The sequence below is a fragment of the Scatophagus argus genome, chromosome 11, assembly GCF_020382885.2.
Source record: "Scatophagus argus isolate fScaArg1 chromosome 11, fScaArg1.pri, whole genome shotgun sequence".
In the NCBI taxonomy this organism is placed as follows: Eukaryota; Metazoa; Chordata; class Actinopteri; family Scatophagidae; genus Scatophagus; species Scatophagus argus.
The window spans coordinates 10,899,876-10,921,138 of NC_058503.1; the positions used below are offsets into that span (position 1 = coordinate 10,899,876).

At 39.9% G+C, this 21,263-nt stretch overlaps 1 protein-coding gene across 1 annotated transcript; it reads right to left on the reverse strand.

The window, feature by feature from the left end:
• Window positions 1-17,344: 17,344 nt before the first annotated feature.
• On the reverse strand, window positions 17,345-19,490 carry LOC124067673. The gene is made up of 3 exons (XM_046405243.1): window positions 18,745-19,490; window positions 17,814-18,636; window positions 17,345-17,585 (listed from the first exon to the last, which is right to left on the reverse strand). Exons 1-3 carry the CDS (start codon window positions 19,311-19,313, stop codon window positions 17,529-17,531), a joined length of 1,449 nt encoding a protein of 482 aa, XP_046261199.1. The 5' UTR covers window positions 19,314-19,490; the 3' UTR covers window positions 17,345-17,528.
• Window positions 19,491-21,263: the final 1,773 nt, after the last annotated feature.

A 21,263-nucleotide genomic window follows, 5' to 3' on the forward strand; every position in this document is an offset into this window, starting at 1 on the left:
CACTGGTCAAAGGAGATGATTGTAAAGCACACAGCGAGAAAGCGGTTAACCAAATTGATTAATGTGTTGTTAAATTTCTCCCACGCACAGTGACATGGAAATAAATGTAAATGCCAACTTTCACTATTCAGTAATGATTTCCCTAATTTGGATTCAAAGTAGCACAGTAAGATATGCATGTGGTGAAGCAACTTCAGAATTTGTTGCCCCTTCGTGACTGCAGACAGATTTGACAGGGCAGTCTGTGAGGCTTTTGCAAAATACTGTCCTTTAAGCGTTGTTTTGTTCCCGTTCTTGGAGGAGTCTGACACTGTTGACTGCATTTAGTTTTCATTCAGACCCACAGGAATTAACACCCCTTTCAATGACCCCGTCTGACAGAAAAATCTCCAACAACACAGCCATTTCCCTTTGAGTGCTTGTTAAAAAGGTGTTACTTATGGCATTCTCCTGTGGGAGGAGTTCAAATGCACAGCAATCTGTCAATCATGTTTAATGTTTAGGCACCATGAAAGGCTATAGCATGAGGGAGCGATCCGGCAGGACTTCACACAGGTTTCACTACGTGTTACTGGGTCATGACACACTTTCCTCACTTTGAATTCGGCAAAAATAGTCCTCAACACGCCTTTTTAGTGACAAAGTGGGCCAATATCTGCATAAAGTGGAAAAGCTAATGCACTCTGTCATATGCTCAAAAGTCCTGAGCCTAAAAAAGCTTCACCCTTTAAGTGCTTTGTCTGCCGTCACAAATAAGATTTAAGCTGAGACTGAGAGTGAAGAGGAGCACTAGACAGAGAAAGACACAGAGTAGAAACATGCTCACCCTTTTAGATCAGTAGTCAGTTTATTAGCTCAATACCTGGTTGGTGCAGTGTGACACATATCTGCGTGACAAAAAAAAAAAAAACAAAAAGGTAGATGTTGAATAGGATGACCTGACTGAGTGTCATACAGGCACTAAGCTTGGGCTTTCGGACGCAGCAGGCCTCCACACACACTGTTCAGCTGCCCGCGACACTGTGGAGGTAAGACTGTCACAAAGCTTGTGTAGAGAACATTGAATGTTAAGTGATACGTGTTGTATAGTTTTACAGCTGTTAAAAAGGAGACTTCTCACTAGCATTTACTGTTACTTACCTCTGCAGATAATGCAGCCACCCTGGTTGGAGGTGGTTTTGATGTAAGTTAGTTTACTCCCTTTTAAAGGACTGCATGAGTTTGCATGCATTAGCACATTAACTACATAAGTATTTGAATTCATATTCATACTTCATATAGGCAGCAAGGGGTTTCTGTCCACTTCAATTCATTATCCAAATCAACTTGCAGAGAGCTCAAACATCTCAGAGATAAGCAATCTACTGTGGCACAATGCACATTTATTTACTGTCAGAGTTATTCATCTTTTCAATTCCTCTCTAGTGCTCTCAAAAACACTATAAAATCCTTGATTTGAGAGTCAGCTCTCAATAAACGTTGCATTTGTAACATCAAATCCACAAGAAAAGAAATAAGCAAACATGGACAAAAGGGATAACACAAAGTGTTTTTTTCTTGCATGTAAAAGTTTGAAGCAGTTCCCTCGACATTAAAGCCCTTATCCACCCATGGCCCAACCAGCTGTTTTCACTTTAGCTGATTAAATCTCACCAGTGGACTGTGTGGGCGTGTACAGAAGAGCGCTTAACTGACATCTCCCCCCACTCTCCTGTTTGTTTTATTGCGCCTGTTAGGTTCAGTCAATTTACACCTTTATGATTATTAGTACATAGAGCATGGGTGTCTCGCATAATTCCCAGCAAAGGTCCACCCAGCAGAGGTCTGAGATGCCAGAATAACTAAAAACATCAACGAAGAGCCTTTCAGCCTGGGATGTCACAGCATCACTGAATGTCTCGACAAATATATATTTGTACATATGTATATGTATAATTTGGATTACCTGCCTCAGACCTGTCTTTATATTTTATGGAAAATACTGGCACATTAAAGATTGATTCAGTATTTGTTATGTGTAAATGAACAAACACCAATCGTTTTAACATTTTGTTGAGTTTTTTTTTTTTACCCATAAATTAGCACTGCAACTCTAATGATTCCTGAGTCGCCTTGTCTTCCATTGTCATTAACATTTTGCCCTGTAACAAACAGCTTTCTGCTGTAGTGAAGTGTTTGCAGTAATTGGCTTTTTGATTTGTTATACAAATTTTCACTTCCACTGATGTGTTACAGTTTTCGGTACATTATGATTTCTGAGAATGTATGTTTATAGGGTCATGTTTTATTATTACACTACAGAGCTCAGTCAATAAAACATTCCGCATGTCACACTGTGACTAAAATAAAGTTTTCTGGCTCTTATGTTAGGTACACATCAGCAAAGTAATCTAAAAGCACGTAGGCTTTAAAGGTTTGCTGCTTGCAACAACTGGTAGACTGGGAGATTCCAAGTGTAGCCTTGGAGATTGTCTCTCACACACCCGCTGCTTTTTTGTGCACTGATAATCCCACGATCGCCTTTTTAGGAACATAGGTTAAGCTGTTTTCATGCAGCATTGATACGCCTCTTAAATGGGAAGCACTGTCATCATCAATAAAGCATTTAAGAGAATTTCCTCGTCCACCTCATCTATTTTACTCAGAGATAGATCAGTCCACTGGCGTAAAAATATGAAAAGCAGCTGCCAGCTACCCCCCTCTCTCTTTCAGTGAGCAAAAGTAGGTTAACCATAATGCTGTACAAGTTGGGTAAATATCACACCCGTGCCTCTTAATCTCCTAATGAGGACGTTTGTCTGTGTGAACTATTATAGACCAATTATAGCAGCATGCATACATTGACCCCAAAGACAGGTTATTTAAGTAACCGGGATGGGAATGAGAATCAAGCTCACATAGGCACTGACGCTGCTCAGACATGTGTTTATCAGCAGAAGACAACACATGGCAAGCGTCAGTGTTATTACAGTGGATCAGATCACTGCAGTGTCTGTGATTATATGTATTCAGTCATGGCACACGCTGCACCCTTGAAGTATTGATGAATGTTGCCAGTCTTTTCATTTCCACCAGCAGCTGTTTGATGATGGAGTGTCCCAAAACACATTCAGTCGTCTACAATGCAATTTTGAGACCCACAAACCTGACATGGATGTCCTATGGTGCTGTTGTTCCACAAGCACTGCATTTATAGATGTGTAATGGATTCATTATGAATGCCCATTTAAGGTAAATTTCCACCCACAACAGTCTATAATGTTTTAAGGAGTAATTCCATCTTTAATAATTTTGGCAGCTGCGGAAATGCATGTAAATAGTGTGACCTTACACTGGGATAAAAATATGATTTGTTTAAAGAAGTGCATGACAAGGTACCATGGCACTTGAGTGGATTAGTACAAACCCCTGGGAAATCATCCATTTTCAGCTCTTGCATGGATCTGAATCTAATTGCATGCAATGGTATTATATCCTGTTGATCGTCACTATACCTTCTGAAAACCAAACCAAAATGATGAAGACATTGGTTTTGTGAAAGCCTGCACGCCCTTGGAAGTATCTAATAACAGACAATAGAGCCTTTCATCAAGGCTTTTCGCTGGTATCGATGTTTTTCGTAACTTTGCCATATACCTACAAACGATTCAGCTCAGATAATCAGAAGATGTCAGCTTGAAAAATGTCTTGTTCTTCATGTGTCTCCGTCTTCCTATATGCCACCGAAATGTCATGAAGAACATTAGTCTAAGCTGAGAACAAAAGAGGAATTGTAAGGGTCAATTTTCAAAGATTCAGTGACCTCTGTGTTCATCCCTCAGTGATAATAATAGTCCATAATTAAAGTCAGAACCCGCAGTGCCCACTTGGTGCTACATCTATGCTGATTAGAGGTTAAAAAGGTTTAAATGTTGACCTGAATCTTAAGTTTGTGTCAGTGGGTGCACTATATGAAAGGAACAAGACACAATCAAAAAACTACTTAACAGAAAACCATTTCAAATGCAAAGTCATCAATCATATGGCACATCTTTTAACAGCATCCACACTCTGCTGACCTACGTTGTCTTTCCAGGCAATAACTGGAAGTAAATTTGGATAAGTAAATGTTTGGATCAGTGGGAGCACCAGGATCAAAATTGTTTGTCTTGGAGTTGAAACACTATTTGCAATATTGACCCGAGAGCTGCGACGACAGTGAGATTCGGCTCTGATGGCTCTGCTTCTTGTCCATCTGGCCGGCTCTCCTCCTGTCACAGTAAAATGTAACATTCTTCAATTAAGTTTCGCAAGTAGTTCTTTTGCAAAATGATTTTTTTGTCAAACATCTTGAGTCAGATCATGTGAGGTCTGTCACTATTTACATAAAGTCTGAACAAAGCCAAAAACAGAGGCAGCTAAACTAAAATGAACTGCATCTCCATTTCAAACATGCATGCTTTAACTGGCACCAACTGCAGACTCCACATCAGGCAGTGATGCAATACCTCAATCCACTCTCATTTTAATTCTCATTGCAGCCTGTCTGCAACAAGGACAAAACATCAAAACCACAAATAAAAAAAAAACAAAAAACCCCCACACACTAGAACTCAAATCGTTCTGAATATTCTAACCTTGGTGAGACAACTACCTCTTCAAGGTCACTTATTTCACTGCTGCCGAAAATATATTAAATGGCATCTACCAATAACCTCACTGACAGAATGTGAGCGTCTCTTCAAGTCCTGAACCCTTATCACCACATCCCTGCCATGGATTTCGTGCAATTTGTGAAGGCAAATGTGTTCTTTTCACTTTTCCCTTTCCTGAGAACTCCACATGTGTGGATGAAAATGGCAGCCAAGGTGGAGTTTCATTCTGGCTTAGATGAAGTGAGGGAGCATTTACATTCCCTTGATCCCTTATTTTTTTTCTTTCTTTAGTGAAGGATATGAAACATAACCATCCAGCATGACGCCTAAATCCTTCTATCCAGCAGCTCTATGGATCTTCCTGCTGATCTAAACAAACAAATCACGTCCCTGATTAAAGACAAATCAAAGGAATTGTAATAGAAAGTTAATTCAATGTATTATTTTAGACTGAATTAAACCGAAAGGCCTGTCATAGTGGTAGAATTTATGACAGCCATGGCAGAGGCAGCAAACCTGTTTCCAGGTTATTTGAGTGGTCGACATGCTACCACAGAGCTCCACTGGATATGCACCAAAGGTACAATAAATGAGAAACTGAACACACTTTGAGCAGCCTTGAACAAATTGAATGTTTATGAGGAGTTTCCTTTGGGGATTTAGTTCTTGCACCAGAGGGTGGAGTGATTGCGTGAGCTCTCGTCATCTTTTTCTCCAGTCCATTATAAAGACCCTTCCATCATATGTGATCCTTTTCCTTCGTCATCTTGAGAAAGGAGATTAGAGCTGGATCTGAATGCTCTAAAGTACAATGTTGTTTTTTCCCCCCTTCTTCTCATAACCACTTATCTACAAAATTGATGGAAACACGTCAAAGTCCAGAGAATGTGCAGCAGAGAAATCTCAAGGTGGGAAGAAACCACCACAGTGCTGAAATAATCCATCTAAAAGAAAACTTGGCATATGGTGAAGTGACAATGGTTGGAATTGACACCAATTGAGTGTCATCTTTAAAATATTGCTGGGGAAAGGACGTGTGGGGACAGCGATATCTCCTTTCTTTCAGGACATTGCTGTTTTTCTCAGTCTGAAGGAAATAAAAAGGAGCAGAAGAGAGCCTTGCAGTTTGTGTGAGTTTTACTACTGACTTCAGTGCAGCATCTGACAGCCACTTTAAGAACTTTATCTTAAGGCAGTTTTGCATAGAGTGCAGATGTCTTACCCCCTTTTCCAAGCTAGCTTTTGTTCTACTGGCCTCAACTCCACAATGCATTTTCTCACACAGAGGTTCTTTTATAGCCTTTCTGAAAAGCTGTAATGTGATACTGTTTTTCTGCCCAGCATGTGAAGCTAAATTTAGTCTTGTCCTTGCTACTAAGACTTGATCGCCTCATATTTCCAGCACTAAAATAAAACAGCAATTATTTTGTCAGGATTCAACAACTACTACTCCCATGAGGCTTGTCAGCAAATCAATCCCTGAAACTTGTGATTGTCCTCACCCTGCCCAGGCCGAAAACTGATAGAAATCAGCACCACAGTGCGGAGGGTAATTGGCCACTGCCTTGGAAGAAAACTAATATAACAACCTTTATATATTGTGAAAAGCTATGCAATGAAGAATTGTAGGAAATTTAAAGCTAAGAAACTATTATCAAAACTGGAACATGATAAAAATGATTACAGCTTCAGATTAACTTATAGGAGATGGTGAATAATGTCTTTTGTGTGACCAGCTTTGTATTAGCTTTTCATTCCTTTCACACAGAATGGCACAAACACATTTATTAAACTCACAAACACCTGCCACCTCCCTCATCCAGTTCACCCTGTCATCCTCCCACACCACCTCGCTCATCACTCATGCAGCTGCAGAAGAATTTGAACACCGTGATTAAACAAGGAGTAGAAGTTTACAATTCGCATACTATATACATTACAATATGCATAATTTCCATCAGATAGTCTTCTGTATTCCTGTGTGTTGCTCCACATGTTTGTGTTTCTTACGCCTCGCGTACAGGAAGAGAAACAAGGAAACAAGAGGCGAATAAATTATCAGATGTTTGAGACTAACATCTGACTGAATTCTATTTTATTTCTCTGTCGTGATTCGTGTGGGAATTTTGGAGATCCCCAGTCAATGCAAAGGAGGACAACATCCAGAAGAAAGTGTTTTACATGAATGAAACACAGCATTTGCTGGAAGAGACAGAGAGAGTAACTCATCGTCAGGGAAATTCATATGACCATGAAAATCATGACAACAAATTCTCAAGGGAAATAGATTTATTCATCTCCAGAATGATGTTGTGCCAGAGGTGTGTCTCATTGTTGTCTTTATATATGTCAAAGTTAGTCTGTTTAGACAGCCGTTAATGGGCCAACAAATCAGCCAGGTTTTGTTTTCTGGACAACTTTATGTGCGCTAGAAATTATTATGTATGGGCGAAATAATGTGCGCATCCACATCTGCAAGATGTGTATGCCCCTGCTGTCTATCATTTACTAGAAAAGGAAGCTTCAGTATATCCTCCACTGTTAACCAAAAAGTTGAAGAGTTAACAAGCCCATGTCTCCAGCATGTGACCTTGATCTGTATGAACAACCTTTGCTGACAAACCTGATGTGACATTTTGAGTGTCTTGGGTTATTCTGTGAAAGGGAGTTCAATCATCACATCATTAATGGGTTTGGAGTGGGGCCAGCCATTCATGACACTGTGCTTTATTGCTTTGAATCTCCGTGCTGAAATGAGAAGGTTGTAGATATTTTCTATGGAGCTATTTCTTGTCCAGAAGGTGCTTTTGATTAATGGCCTTTTTCCCTGTAAAACCATTTAGGTAATCCAAAAGAATAATCTCCTCATGTCTTTGAAACCTTCAAATGAGCACGCTGACTAAGACTGGGCCGTCCCCTCCCAGTCAATTAGTGGGCTAATCAGTATTTATAGTGTCTGTCAAGCGCGATGTTTTAAGTCAATTGCTTTGTCTTGTTGCTCTTTTTTGTGTTTGCATTTGTTTTTTTTTTACATGATTTATTTTATAGTAACCTGTGTGTCCATGTCTGCTACGAATAGGTCCTAGATAACCCACAGGTGGAGAGAGGCTGTTTGGCATGATGATATTTATTTAGTTCTCTCTAGTGTCTTTAAATTTAAAGCACCATCAACAAGCTACTCAGTAAATGTATGCAGCTTTGCATTTATTGTGTGTGTTTTGGCATGTGTTTGGCACAGACACGATGGGTGTGGGAGTGGCTTTTGTCTCTGCGTGTGTTATTGTGTGTTTGTTTTATGTACTGTATTTTATGTACTGTATTTTATGTATATCTGTGCTAAGGACCCCCTTGAAAATAAGATGGCTCATCTCGAGGGGGTTATCCTTCTAATAACTGTGTATATTCAACCTGTGAGCTCATCACTGCTGCTGCAATAATAACCACATGTATGAATAGGTCCTAGATAACCAATAGATCTGGGGAGGCTATTTTGCATGATGATATTTATTCAGTTCTAGTGGTGGCTTATCCAACAAAAGCAATTTACAGGCATATTGATCATAGCCTCTGTTTTATTAGTCAACAAAATCAGTTTATATCATCTCAGGATTTCTTTTTTTTTCTCTAGAGAGCCTGGTCCTGATTTGTGTGTGCTCAAGCTATTGTTTTCTGTTTTTATTTCTTTTGAACTTCATGCCTCCCATCACTCTCCAGACTCTTGTAATGCTTTATAAAAAAAAATCCCCCTAAAAAAATCCATCTCAGTAAGTAAATACAACTGCTTCTCTTCAAAGCCTGTTGAGTGCTTGTCTTGACTCGCATTGACTGGGCATTGCCTGGGAGACTCAGCCTGCGCTCTGCACTGAGTGTTAACGCCAATTAAACTCCTGGCACCCCCCTGTCATTCTCCACATTCTGTGACATATGAGTGATAACACAGACCCTTACCTTCAGGTCTCATCTGACGCACATTAAATGGCACTAGACCCAGCATTTCCTGACATTTTGTAGAAATCGATTGCAATTTAATCAGCGTGAGCATGCTGCTATCAGCCACGCTTGTGCCAGCTGTTTTTCGTGTTACCTGGGCTGAGCTCACCATAGTGGAAGAAAAAGAAAACATTAACAGCAATGTGAAACTCTCATAAAAAGAAGAGGAGAAAAAAAATTAGACAAGATCGCAGCATCAAAGTTGATAATAATAATCACAGATTTGATGTTCCTGTGAAAGCATATTTCCATTCAATTTGCAAGCTATTAGATTTATTGCCTATTTTGAACACTCATTACTCCCTCCCTCCCTTTCGCGCTCTCTCTCTCTGTCTGTCTGTCTCAATGTGTTTCTTCCTCTCTACCATTCTCTTTCCCTCTGGTGCTAAGTGCAATAATTATCCCATTATTCTTTGAAGTCTTCATAAAATCCTGGGCCCCAAAACAATCCCCAAACATGTGAATACATGGTCCTTTTAAGTATTTGCGGTCCTACGAGGTAGCCCACAGCTGGAATATTCTTTCTTTGAAATTCTAACAGGTCAAAACATACCCCAAAAGGACATTGTTTTAAAGAGGAAAAAAGGCTGAGTGTGTCATTTCCGGGAGCTTAAACGATACACAAACCTTTTGTTTGAGCAAAGGTGTGCTGAGGCCAAAATTCAACTTTCAAAGATTATCTATGAACTCAAACCAACGAGTGCCTGTTGGATCTTCATTACGCTGTTCTGCTTACTGTTTTATAAGAGGCCGTGCAAACATGCACAGATGCCTCAAGGTAACCATAAAGTCTCAAGTCAATAGAGCGCAGTGTTGAGATGAACAGACTGAGCTTTCAAGAGGGGGTTTGGTACCATTTTCTAAATGACTTAATAAGGTGATAATGTGTTCAAATGAAAATTTGTCTCTATTTTAGGAAGACGTTGAGTTGTATTGCCGGCTGTGGATTCTCACACATTCACACATATGCAAGCACACACAGACACGAGCTATTATCCCCTCATCCTTTGAATTTGCAATTAAGTATGCAGTGCAGACTGCCATCTTACACGGAGAATTCAGGCAAAAATAAAAATACTGGCATATGCTCCTGTTTCTATGCATATCCAGATGAAATATAGATTATGAATGGCAGCAAGCAACCTGAGCTATTAGGTGGAATAACATTTCACAAACATGCACTCTCACTTTAATTGAGTAGAGACATTAATACGTCAGTGATGTACAACTACTGAGTCCTGACTGCCACTAGGTATTACTCTGGGTTACTGCCTAAGGCTATACAAATATGAACCGAGAATGAAAGCAACTCCATAACTGTTCGGATGGTGGATGGTCTGATAAACGTGATAGAAATACTCAAGCTGTTTATGTCATCTCAGCTGGTGCTCTTCCCTGTTTTATAACTGAATCCACACGGGAGCAGGGAGAAAGGTGATGGTCAGCTGAATGATCATTGCTGGTGCGGAACAGGAACATAACACGGGGCAACAGCAACACATGTTGAGACATGTATACAAACATGCCCAAACTCTTAAGCATACAGTGACTCTCTGTCAGACATCATGACACAGCATGCATACAAATGTACACAATGTGAGCTAATTATCATGTGTAAACAGATGCATGACACAATATGCTTCTCATTGTAAAAAGCATACTGAATGTGTAAAACATATGCAACCCTGTAACTTATTTGATACAGAATCAGTGCAAGTTGGATACTATCGTGGCAGCAAATGATCACCCAAAAGACGTGAGCAGAGGCTGTCATTAAAGGCACAATGTGTGTTACCGTGGCAACATCATAGAGGCCTCCATTTTTTTTAATGCTGTGGTTGTGAACAATCAACGTTGCACCCAGTCCCCCTGAGAATTAAAGGCACATAGCTAAATAAAGCTCAAGTACCCTGCTGCCACACTATTACAATCCACTGTTTGTCTCTTCTCTGTAGGGAATTCTGTAACAACCTGTTTCTGTGGGGAAAAGTGGGCAAAGTATAAACGCTTGACAGTCAAAGTAGCTCTGAGTTAGCAAGAATTTAATTTTGAAACAGTGACTCCAAAGACAAAATGACAAAACTGTCAGATTTTGATTGTCACACACGTAGGTCACAGTAATTGAACAACAACAAGATGCAGATGTGTCTCTCTGTTCACTCCTTCATAGGCTTAACACCATCGCACAGCTGACATCCTTTCTTCTCTTGCTGTTTCATTTAGTGTCCTTGGTTAAATGTAGCTAAGTTCAACTCCCTACAGTTACTTTTCCATTATGTTCCACAACGACCTCTCTGACCAAGGTAATTACCTCAGCTCTTGAGTCATTGGAGTCAGAGATAAAGCCCTCAGAGATCTTCCTGCATCAGATTAGCAGTGTGGTTTATGCAATCCTCTGGGAGCTACAGCACAGTCGTTCATTCTAGACTTGCTCTGTGATTTTCGCTTGTTTGCTTATTCATTAGCATTTGATCTGTTAGTCAAAGAAAATATGTCTTTAGTTTTCAGGAGAGTCTTGTCAGCATGAGGACCTGAGATAAGGTGAATGTAGTATTTAATTAAGAGGGCAGGAAGCCCTCCTGGTATCTGGCTACATACAGACACCACACAGCAATTGACCTTAGTGATCATGTCAAGACTTTATCTTGCTCCCATCAGCCCCAAGCAGGAGTTGCGAAGACAGTAAATAGCAACGCTTTCGGACAGCCTTTTGATTTCCACAACCAAAAGGTGAAGGATTTTCAAGTGGTGGCTTACAGCCTTTATTTATTTCTTCCAAGCCAAGTGACGTTATTTAATGCGGAGTATTTATAAATTACTTAATCAGTAATTAATGTGTGTCATGTTTATTTCTGCTCAAGTAAATTAACTCTTTGCTGTGCTTTACTTTGAAATATGTGCGACAGAATGAAATAAATTGCACAGAATATATAATCAAATTAAAAGGGAGAATATTTCCCAGAGCTGTGCTGCTACATCACAGATCTGACGGGAAAAGACACTCAGAAACAGAATCTGCAATATGCCACTTTTGAACAATAAGGCCATCAACTTCAAGCATAAACTGTCACCCTAAGCTGCAAATCAGAGCATCAACATTTGTATCAAACGTTTAATCATGTGCCACTTTTTGGAGTTGGTCCATTCAACACTGTATTACTGAATCTGTAAATTCTGGGTTGACATATTCACTCCAGATTAGTTTCATGTTCACTGCAGCTGTGAATCATCAAATGTTCCTCATCATGAAAGCAGAGAGTAATAACAAAAGAAGGAATAGTGAAGGTGAAGTAACAAGATTCTTTCCTAAGGCTGCAGTGACACCTTGAGGTTTGAGGTAAAACTACATGTCATTCATCGTGATTGGTTCACCGAAAGGCAATTAGCCCATTATAAAATTCAAACAACAACAAAAGCAGGAGAGTGAGATTAAGAAAAAGCAAAACATCAACAACAGAATGAAATATGAAAATAAGAAAACAATGATGAAAAATGCAAAGACACAAAGAATCAATATCAGTATTAGGAGTGGAAGAAGTGCTCCCATTTTGCACTTGAGTAAGTAGTAACACCACAGTGTATAAATGTTGTTACAAGCAAAAGTTCTGCATTGAGTACATTTACACATGAAAAAGTACAAAACATATTAGCATCAAAAGACATCAAAGGTAAAGTAGGCCATCTTCAGATTAGGATGAATGCATGCTTTGATCACTTCAGTGATGCAGCTGATGCTTTCAGTTACTTTATAGACTGCTGGGGAGCTCATCCTGTAAAAAATAAACCATCGTTTGTTTGTTGATTGATATTCTGTATTAATAATCTGAATGTAAATGGTAAACTAAAGTTAGCAAATAAATGTAGGAAAGTGAAAAGTTCCCAAAGTTTATATTTCATTAAAATGCTCTTCTGATACATTACAGACTTGCAACTGCTAGAGTAAAGCACTCACTTCCCTTAGCTCTTGTCAGAGATCAGACTCAAGAGAATGAATGTAACTGTAGTGAAACTGCTTGCAGTTACATCAATTTGCTAACCTCTTATTGTATGTCAAAGAAAGGAAGCAGCGAATATTCAAGGATAGCAATACCTGTTTTTTTTTTTTTTTTGGTTGTTTGTTTTACCATGACTGTGAAGTAATATTTGTCTCCCAGTTCTTGTTGACCATAATACTTCACATATACACACAACTATGCAAACAGTTCTCTTATATTCTTTCGATAATACCTCTGCTGTTAACAAGGTTGACCAAGGTAAAAGAAATATACTTTTTCTTTTGTAAGTTTATAGATAAGATAAGAAATGTTCATCTTGTGCCTCTCTTTCCAGGCAAATATCCAGAGATACGGAACCAGTAGGCTGACTTTCATTGCCGTCAGCCATGTCTTCATCATCTTACACAAACCAACTATAATATAAACCAGTCAGTCATTTGAATTTAGTGATCAAGATGTGATTACAAGAACAAGAACATATTCATGTTGTTCTCTCCCCGTAGTGCACAGAACCTTTTCTTCACGGGCAGTGAGGGTAATGAGAAGAACTGTGTCCACCTGCTTTATTGTGTTTATGTCTTTAGATGTGCATCTGAATATTAGCTTCATTAACCGCTTACAATGCTCATTTTGTCTTTTGTCTCCCACGTCTCCTTCTGTATTAATCAAATTTGACCAACAGGTGGTGCCACAGCAGCTAGCAAAAAACAAAGACTCTGATTCCGTTTTTTTATCAGCAGTGCTGTCCACACTGGGGTTTGTGGACCACCAGCAGCCCTTGAAGCATCTCCAAGAGGTCACAGACAAAATGTGGGTGACCTGTGGGTTATGTTCACTTCAATTTCACTAACTGGAAAGAATGAATGATTTTCAAAGACAGTATCACCTCTCACATCATAAACAGATCCCAAACTATCGATGAGCTCTTCTGAAAAATGTTTTGTTTATAGGTCAAATGTTGTACACCAGTGGGTGAGAAACTGAAACTGACTGCATCTGTCTATTGTCATCAACTTCATTTGTATCTCTTAATGCTACATGAAAATTTCTGTAGGCTTTATAGACTCAACACAGCAACAGCCCCAGACTGAGCTTGAGGAAACGTTGTGATGAGAAATTTGGGACTGAGAAAAATATGAGACCACAGGAGCACTAATTATCACCGCGACCATCCCCCCTCAGGTGGCTCAAGGACTAGTAGGAGATGTAGTTGGATAAATGCCAATTACAGAAAAAGAACAATGGGAAGTCCAGTCAAGGTCAAACAAAAGAAGCCCAGGAGCCTGGTTCAGCATCATTTCTTCACAAACTCTAGCCTGCCAGGCTGGTGGTGTTGGGGGATATATCTAAGGTCAGGTAGAAGTCTCATGCACCTTTAAACAACCAAGAGGAAAAGAGCAGCCATCTTGGTTCAAGAAAACAAGAGAAAAAACTAAATGGAAGTGAAAGGACTTGAAGGAACTTGGAGTTATATGCAAATTATATGCACAATGAAGTCATATAATCTCACAGTGTTATAGAGTATGAAAAAAATTAAAGATGCATGAGAGTGCACTGAAGTAAATGGGCAAAGTGTCCATAGATAGACTACATTAGATAAACAACATATGATGAGTATAATTTGAATTAAATTTGCATTTGAATGGGAACAAGACATCCACAAAGTCAGCAGCAGCATATATGTCTGAGCAGTGGGCAGTGAAAAGTTCAAAAACAATTATAATATAAAATTATATATTATTGTCTGGGGATGATTATGATCCTCTGAGAACAGTGGAGACTGTAGAGCCTCATGGCAGCAAAGATGAAAAACATGTTATACTGTGCCTTTATTTATGGAGCTGCATGCCATATAGAGCTGCCCTGGGAGCACAGGGATCCATGTGGGGGTGAGAGGTGTTGTCCATAAGGGCTAATAATGTGGCTATCATCTTTTCCTCTCCCACCTTCCATGGGGAGACTGGAGATGCCCTGGGAGGAATGTTCTCTGACTGCCTGCTGTTGGATTTCTTGTACCCAAAGATGTTTTTCATGCCTCTACACACTCGCTAAGATTCTTCTGCTGCAGCCTGTCCTCATTCTTCCTCCTGTAACAGTGTTTGCCCTCACTAATGTTCCTCTTCTGCTTCCTCTGTACCCACCGCAGGTCCTCTTTGTCCCCGACATGAAATACCTTTTTTTGCCATTCAGTAGCGCCTTCAGTTCCCAAATCCAGGACTTGCTGGAAAAACACGGCACCTCCCTGCTGGACACGTTTTCAAAGATTATGCATGATGCAGTATGTCAGGCTGTCTGCAACATCTTCTCCTCGCAGCTGACTTTTCTCAGTTATTTTCTTTGAAGCAGCCTCTCAAAGCCTCATATGACCATCTGACCCGCCCTTATGGCCCCTAGTTGTTTCTGTACCACATACCTCCACATGAAGCTCAAGTATTATGGTGATCAAAGGAGTATTTTCTTTATTTTCTGCATGACACCATTTTTTTTTAATCGATAATACTATTACAGTAACAAAAACAAATAAAAAATAAAAAAACAAAATCCTTGCACAAATCTGCAAATTCGGTAATCTTAAAAACTCTGTGTTGTGTAGTTGTTTGCTGTGTAACAACACTTCTGATGCAACAAAGGCTCGTGAGAGCCCTGACAGTAATGTTCCTGCCAGACAACAGCAGAACAGTTCGCTGGGATGCTGAGTGTTCTTGTCTGCTCTAGCTGGACTGTTGACAAAGTGCAACACACCATCTGTAAGGAACATATATCAGAGGCACTACCCATCATCCTCTGTGGCACAGCTCCAACTTCATTTGTGTATTTCTGACCTTGGAGGACATAATTGTTAGTCATCATCATCATTTTCTTCTAGTCATTTGTTATGCTGATTCCTTTTGTATGCATGCATCTATGTGTGTGTGTTTGTGTGTGTGTGTGTGCATGTGGAGAGTTCTGTCTTCTGCTCCCAGTTGGAGAAGATTATGTTCAGTGTCATGGAAAACTTGGGAGATATTAAATGAGGCTTGTATCATGCACAGCCTGTGTGTGCCTCATGTTCCCCCTGCACATTGTGACCATGGATAACCAGGAATTATCATACAGCAGAGAGATGCAAACATACGTGAGAACATCATCAAAATGCAAATGCACAAAATTCACAACACCAAATTTAAAGGAATATTTCATTACAGAAATAAACCTCTCATTCAGACATTTATGACGGTGGCTATTTTAGTGAAATAAGATATAGGCTAGCTGCATAAATTGCTTATCCCATTGCTCCAAATGTAAATGCTAATTTATGCAGGAATAGTGGTGTGATGATGAGGTTTAGCTAACACTGAAGGTCTCGCCCAATATGCAGAGCAAATCTCTGAACGCAGAGGAAACAGAAGCACAAATGAATTGCATGCAGGCTGAATGCAGCCTTCATACTCTTTAATATGAGCCACAGGCAGTGTCCCTGATGTGCCTGCTCTCCTCCCATGTGAGCAAGAGCCAAGTGGAGAGGATGATGGATATAGCTCCACGAGGACACAGCAATATACAACAATACTTGTCATGTTTCCACGGGAGTGCCGCTGCATTAGGTTGAGAAGTCAGGACATGACAGGTTCTTTCTTTATCTTTTGCACTGTCAACTAACTAACTAAAGCCACATATTCCTATGCAACATGTGCCACCAGTTCAGATGCTACTTCTGATAAATTAAAATGAGGGGAGTGAATAATTCACTCTAATTCCACCTGTTCTGGAGCTGGTGCCTGGATTGTTTTGTTTCCATTAGGATCAGGTGAAAACACACTAAGTAAAGCCGATGAGTCATACTCTGTGTGACTCATAGTTTACTGTTTCATTCTGATAAACCACCAGGCAAATGTGGCACCATTTGAGAATATTACTCTTCCTTTTTAAGCTTTTTGCTGGCACATGTTGATCAATACACATCCATGCACAAGGTCTAAGTGTGTTCATGCATTATGCAATGGATGACATGATTATTAAGGCTCTCCTGCACAGGCAATATAAGCACTTTAGTGCTGCTTTTGAGGAGTTGAAATGCAATCCAGTATGACAGTCAAGAGTCCGCTGTTTCATGGATTATAAGAAATTTTTTGGAAACGCTTTAGATTACAGTCTACAACATACAGCCTTGTTACTCTGGAGTGAAGATGTAACCTTTTGTAACTGTGTATGCAATGCATATACATTAGTGTTAGGAAATAAGATGTGGGGATATAGAATGAGGGGATAACAATTCAGGATCTCATGCATATTTTTAATAACCTGTTACATGATTGCACATATGTGATCTGCTGACAATAATCTGAACTATTCAGAAGATCTCAGAGAGAAATTATTTTATAGTTTTCATATAACTACCAGTTACCTATTTTACTACAATTTAATAGATGTATTTCATATGTTTGACTTGTATTGTTATTTTGGGTGTGTATGATCAGAGAGTAGAAGAGTTTGTGTGTGTGCGATGTTGGCTAACTAATAACGCTCCAAGATGCTCTTTCTTTCTATTCAGAGTGGATTCACTCATAAAATACAGAAGTACAAACGTTCTTCTTTGGTCTGTGTGACACTCTGCGTGTGTGTGGGCGTCAGATGATGTGCCAAAGGCTGTGTGTGCTGCACTTCAGTGTGGCTTGTCAGCAATAGAGAAAGTCATGTTCCTTTTAACCCTTACCATGAAAGTGTCCAGCAAACAAGCATCACTGTTCAAGTATTTATTTTAAAATGCAAACTAGAAACAAGTCACAATAAAACACATTAATCACATTCATTACGGAAAGGGAAAAGGGGGTTGAATGAGGTTAAGAAATTGTGTCAGTAGGGAAGTTAGTAGAAAGAGGGAGAGGTTATTTTCAGGCCAGTGGCTGAAGCTGGTCCTGATTGTGGTTCTTCAAGGCAAGAATTTTGTCCAAAGAGGAGGCCTCCTTGTGCGATTGTCTGCTGATGCCTTTTCATGGAGAAGGAAGGAAAAGAAATTATCAGATCACTATCATATAAATGCTAATAAATGGTTCAACAAAGAAATAATAATCAGGAGACATCTTCAAGCCAGATAAACACTGGACTTGAGGTTTGCTTCAGAAAAAAACTTCACTTCAAAACCCATGAAAAATGGAAGAAGGGACACACAAGTGGATTAAGATTGTAATGCTTTCAAATTAGATAGAAATCATACCTTTGTGAGGAGACCGAAGAGGAAAAGTTTACTCCTCTTTGATTTGGTGTCTTTAATATCAGCTTGGTCATCAAGAACCTCAGAGTCAGGCTGAGGCTGATGTGGGGAGGTGGTGGAGGGCGTCTCTTCAGAATAAGACCAGCTGTTATTTAAATCACTCTTAGATTCTGAGCTGGCTGAAGTGGTGGCCTCACATGAATTTGTGAGGGGAATTGGTTCAGTCTTGTTCCTTGACCAAAACCTGAACCACCTCTTCCATGACTTCATCCTCTGTCTTTTACCTCCTCTGGCCGGTGTCTCCTCTTTATTTGTATCAGGAGAACCTTCGTCTCTATGTATCCTCCTTTTTACTGTAATGCCTCGTCCTGTGAGGAAGGACTTCATTGTTGAGATAGCTCCTTCCAAAGTTTTCTTGGCTGCTCTGTCTTTTGACACCAGGCAGCTGACAGGAATGGGGAGGCTGGAGGATTCGCTTTCCAAAGAGGCTTGTTTGGCCACTGACAGGATAGAGTTGAGCTCATCAGTGATTTCTCTTGCCATGTCCTCTGTGAATTTGGGTGAAATCACTCCAGGGTTGTCGGCACCAACAATGTCACTGAGAGCCTGGCTGAATGAACTTTCCAAACATCTCTGCATACTGTACTCAGTGATACCAAAGAATTCAGTGAGTGGTACTGAGCACAAGGGACTCTTCATATGACAAACTTGCAAGACATTTTGAGCAACAGACTCTGAAATGAACTTTAGCAAATCTGTGCACATGTCAGTAAGCTGCTCCTTCACATTCCAGTTGTAAACGCCTTCACTGACTTCCCTCCATTGTCTAAAAAGGAAGAAAAAGAGAAATTAAGCATGAAAGTAGTACACACAAATGTTGTAAATGTGTTTGAGTATCCACCAAAGGGTTTTGATGGGGAAATAGATAACTTACTCATCATCAAGACTCTGGAAAAATCTTCTTATTAAGGTAGTGATGGTGGGAGAATTAAGGACAAGTTGCCAGTCTGCTACTGCTTCTTTGTCCTCCTGGGACAATGCAACATGCCCATCGTCGTCTGAGGGTCCGGGAGAAAAACCCTTCAGCACCCCATCACAAGAGTCTTGGAACAGATGGCTTGGGGAACTTGTCACTTTTTCCTGGTCCACAGTTTGGACCAGCAGTTGTCTCTCTGCTTCAGGGATCTCATCCATTTGATGAGCTGGCAGAAATGAGCTGGTGGAGAGTGGAGCTGGCACAACATTTACAGCGTCCTCAGGTGTGATATCCTGTTCTTCCACCACTAGCCCAAGAGGGCTGGAACTTGGACGTGACTGAGGAGCATTGCTGTCTTTAATGGTCCTGACGACCTCTGTGTTCTCGAGCGTCTGGAAAAACTCAGTGGACTGCACTATCTTTTCAGCCTCATTCTCTTTCAGGTTCTTCACAGCATCAGTGGACTGCACTGTCTTGACAGCCTTTTCAATGGCCTGGGAGACAACAGTTATTGCTGTCTCAGTCATGGCTGCATAGCTGTAGGAAAAAGAGGCAGAGGAGGAACATCTAATGCTCTCTTCAGAAAAGATGGAGGTTGTGTCTGTGATCCAGCCATCTTCTCTTTCTCCAAAATCTTCCTCTCTCTCCAAGTCTTTATGAAACAAGATGCTTTGATCCTCTCTTTCTCCAAAATCTTCCTCTCCCTCCAGATCTTCAGGAAACAAGATGCTTTGACAAACTTGAGATATCACTTCATTGATATCCTGATGAAGCATCTCGACTGAGACAGACTCGGAGTCATCGTACGAGCACCAAGAAAAGGAAAATAGAGACATGCTGTCCTCACTGCAGGTGCAGCAGGTGACCTCTTTATCATCTGAGATGTCATCCTCCTCCATGAACTCGTCAAAATCTGTCATGGAGTAAGCAGGAGAAGTGCAGATTTCGTCCCTGTTCTCTGCTTCTTCGTCCATGTGACATGAATCAACAATCTGACATGGAAACACAAACATTGGAAAACATTAGCTTTGCTAAAAGAAGTGTTGAAACCTTTTGCTACACAACATAAACAGAAATTGAAGTAACATAGTTTTATATTCCTGTGTTGAGAATTGCAAATGTTAATATATCATTGAACCACTTTTGTACAGTGTACAATACAACTTCTCACTGTTCATAAATTAATTTTTCTCCATATTATCAATTATAAGACTGCAAACACCGCATAAGGTAACTTTTCATAGTGACTGATATCAGTAATTTGTTCATGTATAGATGTTCACATCCCACAGCACATTTCATTTGGATACATGATCACATTGTCAGATTAAACAGCATTTTCACATGCGAACAGTTTATAAGCATGCATGATTTTGGGGAACATGAAAACAAATCTCTTACGTCCTTCTTGCCCCATGCATTGTGTGTATTTATGTGCAAAGTGCACTGAACTTACTTTTTAAGTTGTTACATAAATACAATTAGAGAAGCTGTATGTATCGAATAAAAATAGTCTAAAAATATATTTTTTAGAGTATTTTTTTTGTGCACACAAATAAAGTAAAACTTGTAGCTTTACTCTTGATCAATGCTTGCCTCAGATCAGCACATGTTTTACTGGTAGTACTTTGTTTCTTCAGATATCATAGCTGTAAAGTTTTCATCTTGTCTTTGTGTGAAGCTGGACAGATGAAAAGACACCACCTCACTCACTGCTGCTGCTTCATCGAATTCCCTCTACTAACAGCTTATTGATCACATTTTTATATACTTCAACTGTGCAAATCATTATTCTGTAAACTCCAAAACATTGCAGTGCCTCAGCTTCTTGGATAGTGCATTTTCTTACCTGTCTCTGTTCAGACATCTTCAGGTGAGCTGGGTTTGGTTGCAGACGTTTGTTTTTCTTTCTTTTCTCTTCTTCTGAGATTTCGGTGCTCTGGTTTTCTCTGTCGCACTGATGTACTCTGGCAAAATGTTTTGTACGGGCAGTTTAGTGCAGGTGATCTCTCTGTGGTTTCACTGATGAGAATGAGCCACATCACAAGAAAGCATCATTACACTGAATTCTTAGAACATTCTGTGTTCTAAAAACTGTAGAATGTGTGTGTATGAATTGTTGTGTTTGTGTGCGCGTTATGGAAACATAACACTTTTTCAGTATCACCAAAACAATGACTTTCCCTTACCTCATGACCACTTTGGGAAAATGGGAAAAAATTTGCTAAGTGAACCACAAAACACGTCACATCTCAACCTGTGACCTCAGACTGGCAGATAAGTTATGGACATCAAGTTAACGCTGTGACCAGCAAAGCACTTGCAGGGCACCTTATGTGCCTGTGACTGAGATGTCCAGAAATAGCAGCAAATAGCAGTAAATAGACCACACTGTCAGTGTGATGATGGAAAGATGCAATCAATTCCTGTCAGGTCAAAATAAAGACTTTTAGGCTCTCCTACTCTCTGCTTATTTA

What these genes read in the sequence shown, in the direction of transcription:
- LOC124067673 (XM_046405243.1), bottom strand. Translation starts at nt 19,313, where the DNA reads ATGACTGAGACAGCAATAACTGTTGTCTCCCAGGCCATTGAAAAGGCT. An exon ending in TTCCAGAGTCTTGATGATGA is followed by an intron (nt 18,637 to 18,744) that starts GTAAGTTATCTA and finishes CTTCCTTTTTAG; the next exon opens with ACAATGGAGGGAAGTCAGTG. An exon ending in TCTTCGGTCTCCTCACAAAG is followed by an intron (nt 17,586 to 17,813) that starts GTATGATTTCTA and finishes CTCCATGAAAAG; the next exon opens with GCATCAGCAGACAATCGCAC.